Source organism: Phaethon lepturus, unplaced genomic scaffold, assembly GCF_000687285.1.
Source record: "Phaethon lepturus isolate BGI_N335 unplaced genomic scaffold, ASM68728v1 scaffold6703, whole genome shotgun sequence".
NCBI classification, from domain to species: domain Eukaryota; kingdom Metazoa; phylum Chordata; class Aves; order Phaethontiformes; family Phaethontidae; genus Phaethon; species Phaethon lepturus.
Window position 1 is genome coordinate 7,104 of NW_010529622.1, and position 15,093 is coordinate 22,196.

General features: G+C 38.7%; 1 protein-coding gene across 1 annotated transcript in view; it reads right to left on the minus strand.

Annotated features, from left to right (window-relative positions):
* Positions 1-2,993: 2,993 nt before the first annotated feature.
* ZNF451 (zinc finger protein 451) overlaps positions 2,994-15,093 on the minus strand; it is a gene marked incomplete at its 3' end in the record, with an annotated part of 27,114 nt that continues 15,014 nt past the window's right edge. The window contains 7 exon segments of the mRNA XM_010283989.1: positions 2,994-3,180; positions 4,106-4,236; positions 8,196-8,330; positions 9,448-10,876; positions 10,878-11,091; positions 11,650-11,797; positions 13,838-13,991. Of these exon segments, the coding sequence (XP_010282291.1) occupies positions 2,994-3,180; positions 4,106-4,236; positions 8,196-8,330; positions 9,448-10,876; positions 10,878-11,091; positions 11,650-11,797; positions 13,838-13,991 (2,398 nt within the window).

Sequence of the window (15,093 nt, forward strand, 5' to 3'; positions counted from 1 at the left end):
GATGGGTATGATGACTCCTAACCTACCATCAGCTTTGCACTCAACACTGTCCAGCGCTTATTAAAAATGTAAGCTGTAGCACTACTGTCATGACTAGATATCAAGTATCAAGACACAGACAAGAGAATAATGGTGTTTTTCTGCATGCTACAAACTTTTCTTTGCAAAGGAATTAAAGGGAGACACTGAAAAATCATCTACCCTTCTCAAACCACTCAATTAACATGCATGAATCTCCATTCCATCATGTGTTGTACCTTCAGCATAAAAGCAGAAAACCCTTCTGTATTTATGAACTCAGGTTTAGCAGCAGACGACAGCAAATAAACATCTTGCCTACTCTTTTCATACCTCAAAGGAAATTCATGCATCCACTACAGCCAATGGTCTTCTAAGGTAACATATCATTGACAACCTATTGCAACATATGCAGGAACTTTTCCTTTTATTTTAAAATGAATGAATGTATCACAGCTCCCACAGCAGTTTTGCTGATGTGGTAAAACGGTTCACAAGGTGCAACTGTCAGATTGCCACAATCCAAACACAATCCGGCTGCTCACAAGCTAATGACAGCTCTGTGAAGGTGATTCAGGGAAATAGCTTTTTCGTTTTGGAGCTCAACCAATACCAACAACTGTCTTACATTTTTCAACACAATTCGCTGTGGTAACCGTTTCTTGCTTATTTTTCCCCCCCAGAATAATAGCCATAGGCTTGAGAAAGTCACAAAGCAAGCAATTCTTGTTTATATTTCCCTATATTCAGCTGCGTTTCTATAACAGGACAACAGGTTATACCAGCCTATGATACAGTGCACAACTTTCCAATCTCAGCCCTCCGATACTGGTCTTGCCACACAGACTTGCAAATGCTTGCTGATGCTGCTGAGCCGCACAGTGAAGTGTATATTCTGCAGTGGCTTTATCTGTTTAAAAAAAACGCTTTATAGACTCTGATAGCAACATCATCCCCTTTCACAGCAAACACAGGCCTTTATTAAAACTGAATCAAAGTTAAAACTGAATCAGATAGGCAGCTCTTCCTATCTGGGTTCCCCTCTGCTGACACTGACTGGAGAAAGGGGCCAAGGATGGCTCAAGACAATTCTGTTCCTTACAAATTTGCCAGGGAACACTGACAGCCAAAGGACTCATGTGCGATTCCATCATTCTCCTACTCAAAGTAGTTTTTTCTATAGCAACCATATGCATAACTTAAGTGGGATGCACAACGATCAGCCAGCAAGTTCAGGTTTGGGGCCTTCTCAACAGTGCCCACCACCATAACAGTAAATTAAATATTAATGTAGTAAAGGGCATTCAAAGAAGGGTTAGACAAAAAAACTTCTGAAAGTAATACCAATATAAAAAACAAAGAGTATAATTTATACACGGAAAATGGCTAGATCAAAGTCATCACCTCTGAGCCAGTATACCCTGGCGAATAAAGCTATACTAGCAAAACTACCAAGGCAGAGAGCTAGAGTACCCTTCCATAGGAAAACAGTCATTCCCCTCTCCTCACTGTCTTGGATTGTTAAGATGCACAACAAACTGTACAAACAAGGAAGCCCCTACAGCTAAACTGTCTTAAATTGACTGCTGGGAAGTTACAGCTGTCTTCCAACTCTTCCTCCCAAAAATATGCAAAGCTCCCAAAGCATAAACAGCCTCCCACATTAATATATACATTAGAAGAGATCTATAACTAATTATAGCTATCAATTTCAATAGGTTTTACAAAGAAAACATTCGTAGTGGGAATGCAATGATTCAATGTGTAGCTTTATGGATAACTGTGGAGAAAAGTCATCTTTCCCCTTAAGCAAAACAAACTGCAGTAGTGAAAGTGACAGTTCTGTAATTAACTATGCCAAGAAATTTTACTGGTATGGCTGCTTCTGACTAGGAGTCACATCTCCATAATCCAGCTGAAAAATCTAGACCAGCAAATGCCTGGGGTGGCCAGAAAACTCTATAAGCACCTTTTCTGTATCAGAAGCACATAAATCAATTCCAGCTCACCACAGATTTTTTTTTTCAGGAAACCATTTAATTATCCTATCTTTCTTTTTCCCTTTAATCAATCAATGCCAATTCACCATTCAGTGCTAGCACTCCGCTTTAATCTTCCTGGTAGAACAGCAGCACCATGTGACAGCATCAAGACTAGCAGTGTATTTTTCTGAAAACAGTTTAGGGCTAATTCAGAAACAACCTTCTGTAATACACACTCAATTTACAAGAAGTAAACCACAAGAAGCCAGGAAAAGCAATAAGGTGTCTATAGACAAATGTCAGGTCTTCTAGGAAAACTTTACTTCAAGACATTTTAAAATACTGAGAAGTATTAAAACTCATCTCAGCTCCAGTACCATTTGCATGAAAATGAGCTGGCTCAAACTTCTTTGATTATCCTATACAAAAAACATGTGATTGTTTTAGACATTAATTAGAATATAGCATTCTAGAGAACTTAAAAGCTTTCATTGATATTTTTCCTCCAAATGGATGTGTGAACCATGTGCCAAGGAAGATAAATATCAAGTGACTGGAAGTGGCTGGGAGGACAATCAGAGTTAAAATAGAGATATTTTGGGAAATAATGATGCTTTAGCAGGGTCACCTTTGTTTCAGACCCAGAACAAATCAGGCAAAGCAGATTTGAGTACAACTCACAAATATCCACACAAGATAAACACCTTTTCTTTAACTACAAAGGATTCTTCAGACCAAAACAACAATTTGTCTCCTGCTGTAATAAAGAATACCAGGATGACAGAGTTTATGTTCAATAAAATTGCTTAATTAAATCTGGTTTCAAAGCTTGCCTCAAGCAAATTGATTTTCTGTTCTATGTTTCATTGAAATACCAGTACAATACAAGAAGCATCAAGCAACAGCTTGTGTTACCAGCACAAGAGTTCAATTCGTTTATTGGAAAGAACTATAGGTTTACTGGAAAGATTGTGTTTAATGTTTACTTTCTACCTTTTGTGGTATCCGAAATGCTGTTTAGCAAGGCACACATCATGTCTCCTTCAATGTGGTGAGGATTTAGGATGCGAGCTGACCGCTGGGTCATCTTAAATTGAGTTTCCAATTCCAGGAAGCTTTTGTCTCCAGACAGTACAGTGAAAGGAATTTGCTTGGGCAGGTGCTCATCCAAACGACCAGCCTATATGGAAACAAATGTCAAGTGTTGAACTGAGATCATATTTTTTAATATGGGTTGTTTTTAATTTTGGGGTTTCACTAGTTTTTTGTAAGACAGGTCTTCATAGGAAAGCCTTCTACACCAACTTACCTCCGCTTTTATGGTCCGAGGCATGTTATACCGCTGTGAAAAGTATTATTTCAACAATTTGACACTACATTTATTCAATTGGATATGGCTACCAGAACAGTACAGATGGGATATGGAACAAATTCCTAAAAAGGAGCATGTCAGAACCATCTCCACAGAAAACAAGACATCTGTGCAGAGCATTTGAAGAATCATTAAAAAAGTGTAACATAACATACAAACACTGTTGCAAAACATGTTTATATTGCATAATTAAATTCTCAAGTAGTTTTACCTAACTGATAAAGCACTATATTAAGAACACGAGTCCCCATGGCATCCCAGATTCCCATCCTTCACCTGTACCTCTCCCAACCCAAAGCCCTAGTTATACTGAATGGAGGCACTTTGTCAGTCCAACAGGGTCTCTGACACTGGCACCCATTCAACTCCAGCTTAAAGATGGCTTTAGATTTGGGCTAGATGGACAGGACTTACAGTTTCTGTTTCAGGGGGAAAGGCAAGAATTGTGGTGTTTTTATTCTTCACTCCTTAAACAGCCCCCTTCCCCTCCACAACAGACTGATGTCCTATTTGGGCTAACTTTTTTATTCTTATGTAAAGAAAAAAAAAAAGTAAGTAACTTCTCAGCAGGCTGTCTCCACTCAATTCAGTGACAGATTTATCATTCTTTTTAGTGGACATAAAAGTCAGATGAAGAGAATCTAAGAATCTCATCTGTAATTAGCACAACATCACCTGCCACTCTTCTCTGGGTACAGAAACACAACAATAAAGAAAGTGTGCACTAGCTTACATGAACACAGAGAGCAAAGTCTGCTGCTTCTCTTCTGGTACCGCAACGTGGATGAAGAAAGAAACATCCAATCCTCTTAAGATAATTGTAAACTTTGCACTGCACTGGAGGTTTCCAGTTGCTGTATCCTCCTAAACAGTGAAGAAGGGGGAAAAAAACCAAAAACAAAACAGGTATGCCACCATGAACTAAGAATGCAAGAAGGCAAAAGCAAAGATAAATCTGGCTTTAAAGGCAGAATTTATTTTGACCAATGCTAAAATAAAGGCTAAAATAAACATATAGCCAAACAAATAAAACAATTTGGCTAAAATAAACATATAGCCAAAATCCCGAAAGAACCCTTGTTGTGTGGTTAGAAAGCAAAAAAGGAAAAAGTAGCTAGCCTGATCCTATACAAAGCCTCTCATTCAATTTTGCATGAATTTTTCTTCTAACTCTGAAAACTTATCTTCCAGAAATCATGTACGTTTGGACACAAGGATGTATTTTTTCCAGTTTTAAGCACAGTTATGCTTAACATGCAGAAGCAGAGGAGCTCTGGGAATGTAGTACAAGTAATAGAAATGGTTCCCATAGGGAAACCTGTACTAACATAATGCCCAAGATTATTTCCAACACACTCTATAACTGCCTGATACATCACATGTCAGAACTCTTTAAAAAAGAAGATCCAAGAACTGGGGCAAATTAGAGTCCTGATGACCACCTGGATGCAGTCAAGGATAAGCTAAATGAGGCTACAACTGGGGAAAAAAAAGTAAGTGCAGAAATTTTCTCAACAGTATCCTAAAACATGTAGATATTGGCTGAGAAAAATAGTAGGATAATAGAGACAAGCTACATAACAGGCCTGCTACAGATGAAAAGAACACCAGGCTGCAAGGGAAAGGAAAGGAGAAGCAAGTCTCTCAAGGCAAGGGGAAAAAAAAGAGAGGAGCTTGCAGTTACTATGGCAATGTAAAAAGAAAAATAAATGCAAGGACCATTTGAGGGGAGTGAATACAAATTTCATGACATTCCCAATTGTAAGAAATAATGGGGCTGCACTGGGAGGAAAAAAATGTTGCTTTATCTGCCAGGTGATAGAGTGGCTGGATATAAGAAAGGATTTTGAATGGAAAGTGAAAGTAGTCATTGATAGCACTTCATGTGAGAACATGTGAAACTAAGGCTCAAGTAAAGAGGCTAGGAGAATTGTGTATTCTAACCCACCCACCCCAGACTGACAAAGAAGTAAAAGCAATCATCAGTAGATCTCTCCTGGGTTTTTTGGTTTGGTGGGGGTTTTTTGTTGTTTGGTGTGGGTGTGTGTGCCCCTACTCCTTTCAGCCTAATGGCTATAAGATCAAAAAATGATCTCAAAGCTGAAAGATTTAGGGATATCTGTCGATAAGAAAATGGTATTTGCAAGTCTTTCTCATCTGTTGTGACAGCCTTGGTCACTGCTGTTTGGGAAAGACTTGTAATCACCAACCCTGTCTTTTGGCTCCATAAATGTACAACATAAACACTTTGACCAGGACAGCTGAAAACAGTGACAGAATTGTATTTACTCTGGTGGAGCTAGACCACAAATGGGTCATGGACAACTAAATATCTGAAAACAGAAACAATACAGAGCCCTCGCAATACAATCGAGGAACTCAAAGCAAAGCTAAGACTGTATTAGCAATAGGAATAACAGAAATAATGCAAAAGTACCACATAAAAAAGAAAATCAGAAATGTTGTTTAGGAAATGCAGAAAAAAATAATCATAAGAGACAGGGATGTTGCTGTATTTTCACAGGATAAATAAACAAGAGCACGCATCAAATAACTCCAAAACCATTATTTATGAGAAGGCACCTACAACAATAAATCCAGATATGCCTGGGAGTCTTAAGTGTTCCCAGGCTCTGTAACAATATAGTTGACACTAATAAACTGCTAAACTGTTCTCCCATATGAATATGGCCCATTTTAATCACCATTAACTCTTCGGCATGGGTTTTTCAGTTCAGCTGCTCCAGGGGCCACTCCCACGAGGCAGCCTGCATGCAGGAACCCCGTTTGGGAAGCAAGGAAAGTTGAGTGGCACTGACATGGGCTGGGTTGTGCCTGGAGGTGTGCGTGTTTGGAACATCCCTGGGCAAAGTGTCTGAACTAGCCCAGAAGTACCTTTGGGTAAGGTTAATCATATTAAGAGAGGTTCCTAACAATAGATTAGTAACACTGAGACTGTACTATGGATTATTTATCTCTCAGATAGGTCAGAGAAGACACGTTTCTGACAATAATACAGTTCAGACACTCCTTTGTTCAACCAATTTCTTCTTACTGAATCAAAACAGGGCATTTTAACCTTCAAAAATAGTAACAGCACAGAAGACCCTGTCGTAACAAACAAGTTTGGGTCTATTAATGACAAAGCAGTTTTGATTAAATTAAATAGAAAAAATATGACTGAAAGCAAGTATCTGAATTCAAGGGGGGAAAAGTTTGACATAACTGTAAAAATTATCCTTTACTAAATAATTCTTTATACAACCCAGACAGAGTAGCTTTGGACTTTCAATGTCAAACAGGCCTGACATTTCTTCAACTCAGATTCCTAATAGTTTCTTATTTTTATTATTTAACCTTCAGCAATTACAAATCACAACCAAACCCCAAATCACAATAGCCTTAGAAGCCAAGGAGTGCAGAGGTGACATGAAATTTGACCAGAAATCAAGCTGGGCAAAACCTCAAAAAAGATAGTAAGAACAAACAACAGGTTGTTCAGCCATATAGAAGAGATAGTATAAATAAAAGGAGTAGACAGGCAGCAAAGATGAAATAGATATCCAGGACAATTAGGTATAATCTAAATCCCCCAAAATCAGTATTTTCTGTGGTTTCGTGTGCATGCACAAGAACACTGTGACTGTACAGAGAGCCTGAAGTCTAGGTAATGACAGTACAGGTAATGACACAGAAGTAATGCCTGAGCAGAACACAAAACTCAGGAGCATAACCCGCTTTAACAGAGAAGACCAGAAAATTGGTCTCCAGAACTCCTAACAACCAAACATTAGAGTAATAGGTCCAGGAACACAGCTGACTTTGAAGAACTTACACCTCACACTAACAGACATACTTGCTCTGCCTTCATCAGCTAACTGGAATACCCGTTTCTAAGAGACAAGAGGCCTTTCTATCCAACCTCAGCAGCAAGAAAAAGCTCAGCTTTCAGAATGTTCCTGATTATCTTTTAAGGAAGAGATAATCATGAACATTAAAAAAAGTGCAGTGCAATTACTAAGTGTTAAACATGCCCGACAATTCCTACAAGTCTGTTAAGACAATGCCTATGTTTCAGGTAATAAATATTTTGAAACTATCCTTTGTCTAGACTTTACTGAAGTATTCAACGTACCACAGGCAAAATAATTATAATGGTAGATACAGAGAAAATGAGTAGAAAAAAAGCATGAGGTGGACAAGAAATTGGTTCAAGAATAGTCAGGTAAGTTAAAGGGTTGCCATTGGTAGACTTCACAAAAAGTTTTTTTTACAAACCCATAACAATATGCGTTCCATCAATCACCTTGTACCCCTACTGGTATTTACCAGGTGTGAGATACACCTATTGATGTACAGGATGACCAGGGACATCCTTGAGGAGCAAGCCAGAAACAGAACAAAATTCAAGTACCAGAATGTAAAATCACGCCTTTTGGAACTAAAAAGAAAAAGAACATTATGACAAGGACTTAGAGGTTATTTTGTTTCTAACTTCTAAGTATTATGGCTGACCTTATAACTATGAAAACCTAGTATGATACAGCCTAAGTAAGTTCATCAGGGAAGCCAGAAAGACTTCTAAACCACTTAGTAATTCTGGAACAATTTTCTACAGGAACAATAAGAGCAGAGGAGGTTAAGACTGAGTTAGAAAAGTTCAAGAACATTCCTCTCACATGGTGCCTGTGATGCTGTGACTTCAGAAGCCCTAGCGGCTGCTCGTTCCTGTTCTTCATTCTCTCAGATTCAAAGAATCTCTGCTCAAGCATTTGTGTAGACTTGTTAATCTTATCTAACTATTTCCTTCAACCACTTTTTACCTTGAAAGCCCCAGATAAATGTCCCTTGGTTCAGGTTAGCTGGCAGCTGCGTGAATAAGCTTCCCCAGTTGTCCAGATCCACCAACACAATGTGAGTCATGGTACTCAGGTAGTCAAGATCAGGAAGTTCATCATCTTCAATGGGATAAAAAGGATGCATTTAAAGTTCACCTGACTTTCTGGTCAGCCAACATACATCAACCTAGATATGCTTTTGAAAATTAATGTATTCAACTGTTCTACAAGCTAAAACTTATAAAACGTGATCCTATTTGGTGATTGCGTTGTTTTTAAATCAACTGAAGTAGCATTTATAACACACAAATCAAGAGGCAAGAAAGTAGAATCTAGCTATATGATGGTGTAGAGCTGGATAGGTTTGTGGTAGGCACAGAAAGCTGTTGTCCTGCACCAAAACATTTTAATAGTCCACTTAATATTCAACTGTGCACACCCTGCTATGGCACATCTCTGTGACATTTAATCGCTTACATGCACAAACACATGTAAAATATTTAGAGACATACTTTTTGCTGTGTATCCAACATAAATGTCAACCTTTTAATCAAAAGCATTATGACACCATGAGTAATTAAACACACTTCCAATTTTTGAACACAAGGTATACCTTCAGCAATCTTGATGCCATTCTTAGAAGTGACATGACCTTCAAAAAAATATGTATTTGCATACTCAAGGAAAAAAACTAAATACATACAGAGAATGTAAATTCTCAGCTGAAATTATTTTTTGGCAAGCTGAAGGAAACTGAGAAGATGGTGTTATAATAGGACTGTCCACACAGAAAGTACTACCAGGCTCATAAATATCTTTTTATACAAAGAAGGCAAGTTTCTCTTGAATGTGTGTGTATTATAGAACACACATTTCTAGGAGTTACATCTCTGTTTGGGGTCCTTGATTGTCCTCTTCCTTTTAGCACCAAATTATGCTCCCAACTAATTTGAAAATTAAATGTGTCATTCCCAGGGTTCTCACATGTGCCTACTTTTTGGTTTTTAAAGGCTTCATGTATATGGCATATAGCAATAAATTGTTAAGTCCAAGTTCTGGAAACTTCAAATACCAAGAATTCAAAATGCATCTTTGAAAAGTAACAAATATTAAATTCTGAGCTGATTTACAGACTGGACGTTGGTAAATAGTATGCTACATTGTACTGGCATTGAAACACAGTGTGTTAATGACAACAATGTTTTTCTAATGTTAAAAAAAAAAAATTTCTACAAACCTTCACCAGGTTCTTCAGAGTGTGCTAAGTTTTCTTTTTTTGCTTTCTTTCCCTGTATTGGCCCCTGCAGAGGAGAAGACTGTGGTCTTTCCTGAGTCTTGGATGGAGATGCTTGAAATTTTAGCTTGTGAGGTTTTCTGTCGACACAAGCCCCACTTGCTGTGAACTTGAATACCGTGTTTTCCAATTCTGATGCAAGACCTGATAGATCAGGTTTCTGCAAGAAGCAGTGTTTCGTGTGATAGTGCTGATGTGCGCTCTGAAGATCGTCAAAGTTTTTGTTGCATGCAGCACATCTAACAACATACATCTCTTCCTTATGTTTCAGTGATGCGTGACTGCTGAGATGACTGTTCAAATCAGCAAAATTCTGTGCAGTTGCAGAACAGAAGCAGCATCGAAACCATAAGTTTCCTTTTTGCAGCATGGCTTTCTGACAATTTACATAATCATTCCTCCTGTTTATTCTGGAGACGTAAGTTGTCCGGCAACCACAGGTTAAACGGTCTCCTTTTTCTACTGGGAGGAAGTCCTCCTCTTTTTTTATTGATACTTCCATCTGCTCAGGCACAAATGCATAGTCCATGCTATGAATCTCCTTATAATGGATTAGAAATTCTTCTTCTGTGTCAAAGAAGAGATTACCACAAAGGCCACAGAAGTATTTAGTCTGTATCTCCTGGTTATGATGCTCTTGGAAGTGTCGCTGTAGAGTTCCTACTTTCCGAAAGTGATTTCTGCATAAGCCACAGCAGTATCTGTGAAATGCATGGCTTTCTAAGGACATGCAATGTTGTTTAACACTCTCTTCAGATTCAAACATCTCCTCACAAATGCGGCATTGCCATTTTCCCAGAATAGGACCTTTTTCAGGGGAGAGTTCCATAGGACTAGGAATACAGTCTTTCCTTTCACCTGCAGAAATGCATGCTGCATGAGAAGCAGATGGCATAGGTTCATCTTCTAGAGCTTCTTGCTCATAATAATAACTATGTCCACCATGAAATTCAGTCACATGTCCCATAATATCTTCTTCTCTGAGAAGATCTACAGAGCATGCTCTGCACCAGAGAAGAAAATTAGTCAAGTGTGCTCCCCCATGGAATCGACTCATATGCAAGCGGATAATGCTTGAATTTTCAGCAAGCTTTCCACACACAGCACACTTGTGACAGATCCTATTTGCTGATAAAATGTGCTTTTCTACTGACTCTTCTGTAAAAAACTTTTGAAGGCATTCACAAAACCAGGCCTTTATTTTGCAAGCACTACCTTGTACATGATCTTCATTTTTATCTTTTAAATTGCTCTTCCGTTTTGAAGGCGTAGACCCCCTTTCACTGGTAGACTCATTGGAAATGAAATGTCTTTTAAGCAGTGGTCTTGACCGGTCCACAATATGGCACAAGTGAGACTGATTTTTGTTTTTTTCCATTGATGTGACAGAACATCAAGATGGACTCTTCCATTGTAGTAAGAATTTTAATGTTATGTTGAGTGGTTTGCTTATGCTGGGTGATCTCATTCTTATCAGCAAACAGTATATCACAGTTCTCACAGTGACCTTTTGTTTTAAAAATCTCTGCAACTTCGGAGATGCTCTTCTTTGACAGAGCCACAGGCCCAGAATTACGACAACGCGTTCTATAATGGATTAAAAAAAATGAAGAGGTTATGATATAACCTGAAACGTTTTTAAACTTTCAGACACACTGAAATATTACCTACAGAAATATTAGTTACAGCAATTAGTGTGTGGAAAAAGTGTCTGCTATATAACTCATCCACTAGCTTGTCAACAAAACCGTGAAACGCCTATCTAGTCTCTGCACTTTAAAGAGAATTAGGTGCCAATTTCTAAAACTAGCACTTAAATTGGTGCTTATGTTGTTGACTCAGCACATTTTAGAAATCAAATGCTGCCAACTTAGAAAGAGTGGAACAGAGACCAAGTTCTGTTGTTCTGTTACAGAAAGTAACAAAAACGAAACACACATCGATCAGCATTCTGCAGTGGATTGTGTGGGGTAAAGTGGGTAAAAGACATGGAAAGGGGGCAGTTTTCTGATAATTTACTCAGGAAGTCAACATTCAGATGGTCCTAGATGCCCTGAAAGCCACCAGTGCCACTAAGAACACGTCTGCCTATCTGTTATTGATCTATGGACATGCATATTATAAAGACAGCTGTCTCTCACAAACCTGAAATGAGCTGTTAATTCCATATGTGAGCGTAGTATCTGGTAACAGGATATACACTTCACTTGGAAGGGGACCTCTTTGCACAGAGATATCAGAAGGTTCTTTGCATAGGATGGGAAAGGCAAAGGAAGGCCAGCCTTCATTTCATCTATAATATGGAATGGCAGAAAGTGCAACCACACATTAAAGAGTTCTTTCATAGCATTTCAGCTTTCATATGACAGTTACAATTGTACTTGTTTGTCACAGGGTTCACAAGGCAAGTTACCATGTATCAGCTGAGTCACAGTAATTGTGCAATGGAGGCTTTAAGTAAAACAGCTAATTTTTTAAACTCCTGTTAACAATCTCATATCTGAATCTGTTTGCATCTTGCTTTTTCTTACTCAGTGACTGACTCTACTTCCCTTTGCCTCCTCCTACAAGGTTAAGTCAGATACTTCTCTTAGAAAGGTTTTCATTGACCTTCTTCCCCTCCATCTATGACCACCTGTGTACTCTTACTACAAAAACTTTTGCTTAAAGCCATAGTGGGTTTAAAAAAGAAAAAAGTATGCAATTCATTTAACGTGTTCCCACATATTATGACCATCTCTCTCTCTTTCCCATCCTCAATGTTAATTCCCCTTAAATTTTTAGGTGCAGAACTTAGTTTTTCTGCATACATACTCAATGTCTAACTCCAGGTATCAGCAGCATAAAAAAAACTTCTGTTGAAAAGAGAAGAGGAAATGGCTTATGAACTATATATTGCTGTTAACATTATGCATCTTAGGAGGCAAATTATCTTTGAATTTTCTGTTTAGTAAGATGCGATGATCAGGAGGCAGTATTTTGAGGTTATGCCTTTCAACTAACTTCACTGTTAGATCTTACAGACTGTGCCGATAATATTAATCATGAAGACCTACCAATGCAAAAGAAAAAATGGAGCACTTCCCTTTTTTGTTCTGAGCTAAGTGCTATCCATCTCTAAAGAAGAAAACAGTGTTTTGTGCTTTTAATCTTTTCAAAGCAGTAGCTCACCAGTAATCTTTTTTAAAACCTATGGCCTGATTTTAAAGGCATCTACGGTCAGCATATTCAGAATTAATAATCTATTTGAGAAGAAAAGTATATTAGATGTACAATACGTAAGAGAGCTCAGAACTATGCAGCTGATTGTCACTTCCATGAAGACAGCAGTACTGATTCGACCTGCAGGAACGTCCCTTTTTGAAGGGACCTTTTTGTCTGTCTTTATTGTACACTTCCTGCAGCCACTCGGGGAGTGCAGCAGTAGAAGATATAGTTATGAAGATGCTAAATAACTATACCAATCCTTTTGGTCATGCAGGCTTATCCTGAAAGCTACACTATCTAAAATAGGGCAGCTTCTTGAACAAGAAGTCAACTCCATCTATATCTCATCTGCTCAGCCGTTTACCTAACATTAAAGTAAATGCTTTAATGCCTATTGCTTATATCACAGCTAAAAAGTCAGTACACCTATGATGGCCATTAACTCCATTTTCAAGACCATGATCAGACAGATATGTTCTGTGGAATCTAGTAAGTATGGTTCAGAATGTTACCAGCTTACAACATAACCAGTATCTTAGTCTTCAGTAGCAATGTGACTGGTGCAAGGCATCAGACCGGCAGAACTGTTCTAGCTAAGCAGGCTAAATTTGCAATTATATGGAGAAGAAACTTTCACAGGTCTTTTCCATCAGGGATGCCAAGGACACTGACAAGAAAAATAGCCTCCAGCAGATTTCAGACAGTACAGTAAGGGGAAGGGAACATCACAGCCAGTATGACTGGAATTGAAAAAGAAACTTCTATGTTTTGGTCTGAGTTCCTATCAACATGCTAAATGTAAATTTATTTAGGACAGTAGTTGCAGAGTCACTGGAGGATAAGCAGCTTATACGAGAGACGTGACAGCATGGAGATAAAGGAAAGTCTGCTTCTCATTACAGCAACTGTGATGGAGGAATCATTTCTACACAAAAATATTAATTTCAAAGCATCTCCTCTTACAGAACTGTACCACATTTAAGACCTTAAAAGAAAAATAAGAATTCATTGAAACAAACTTAAAAGCCTTCAGCTTTTTCACACAGCAGAAAAATGTAAGTCACTTCATATCATAAGGCTCGATTATCAGATGGAATGAAAAGCAGTACACTTAGTAGCAACATACCACTCAATTTAGAAACCTGAAGGAAGTGGTTCTTTCCTGACATATGCTGCAAGCATTCGTCTCTTTTGGTGAAAAGGAGGAAGCAGTTTGGGCATGCAAAACACTGAATATGCTGTGGAGGGAGATCTTTTTTATGTCCATCATTTTCATTTAGCTGGAAGAAAAAATGGTCTAGTTAGGAAAAATATTAAGTCAAGAAACCAGACCCAGTTCTCCTCATGTTGTTCCATCCCTCTCTCCCTTCTCCGGTAATATTTTCACTTTCAGGTTTTCAGCTACCACATCTATGTTTATCTACAGCCTAACCCTATGCATTTCAGCTCCTGAGACCCAAGGGACTGGCCAAACTACCGCTGTCAAACTCAGCTACTCACCCTTACTACGCTGGTGTCGTGGTTGCCAGTTGCCAGCTGGCAACTCTTCTATTCCCTTTGTGCACCACTGGGAGCAACCACCTTCCTCAGGAACTACGGGCTCCATCAATTCTTAGCTAGTCCCTTTACCCAGGCTCTCAGAAAAAGATCCTTCTGTCACTAAAGCATCTGGTTTTCCTCATGTCAGTTCTTCCCTAATCTTGCTAACCTCCAACTTCTCAAAATGCCGCTACTCAGAGTAGCCTGACTGGCCCATGACTTTTAAAGTCAGCTCCTTGCACCCCTTTTGCCTTCTACATGAACTTCAGATCTCTGCCTTCAGGAGAAAAAAATCCTTCAATTTTGCTTCTGACATTTTTGCCTACTCCTTTCCGACGTCACTCAAACAGTCTTCATGATTTATGGCTTATGCTTTCTTCCACAGCTTTGTTTAGGATTATCTCCCCATCCTCCCACACCAAAATAATCCCACCTTCTTGCCTGCTGCAAGAGCCACTCCCTTTCACCAAATTTGTCTGTAACTCCTGGTAACACCCCTGGACACACCATAGGCACAGAACTTGGAAGCAATGCAAAATATCAGGGGCAAACTATGATGCAATCTTTCAAGCTTGTCAGATATGACTACGCATCAGGAGTTACTACTACTAGCTAAAAGTAGTCTGATTTGCAGAGTGTCTACTTCTGAATTTAACACAGTTTCTGGGGACTAGGTGAGTACACAACAATGTTTGTTATTAAAATACTAAACTTTGAAACTGCTATCCATTATCCAATTCAACACCAGACTGCTTAAATAAAACCATGCACCCTGAAGATAACACCCGAGTATGTCACTAAACTGGGGTCTTAGAGTAGTAAGTTGTGAATGGAAGGGAAAGA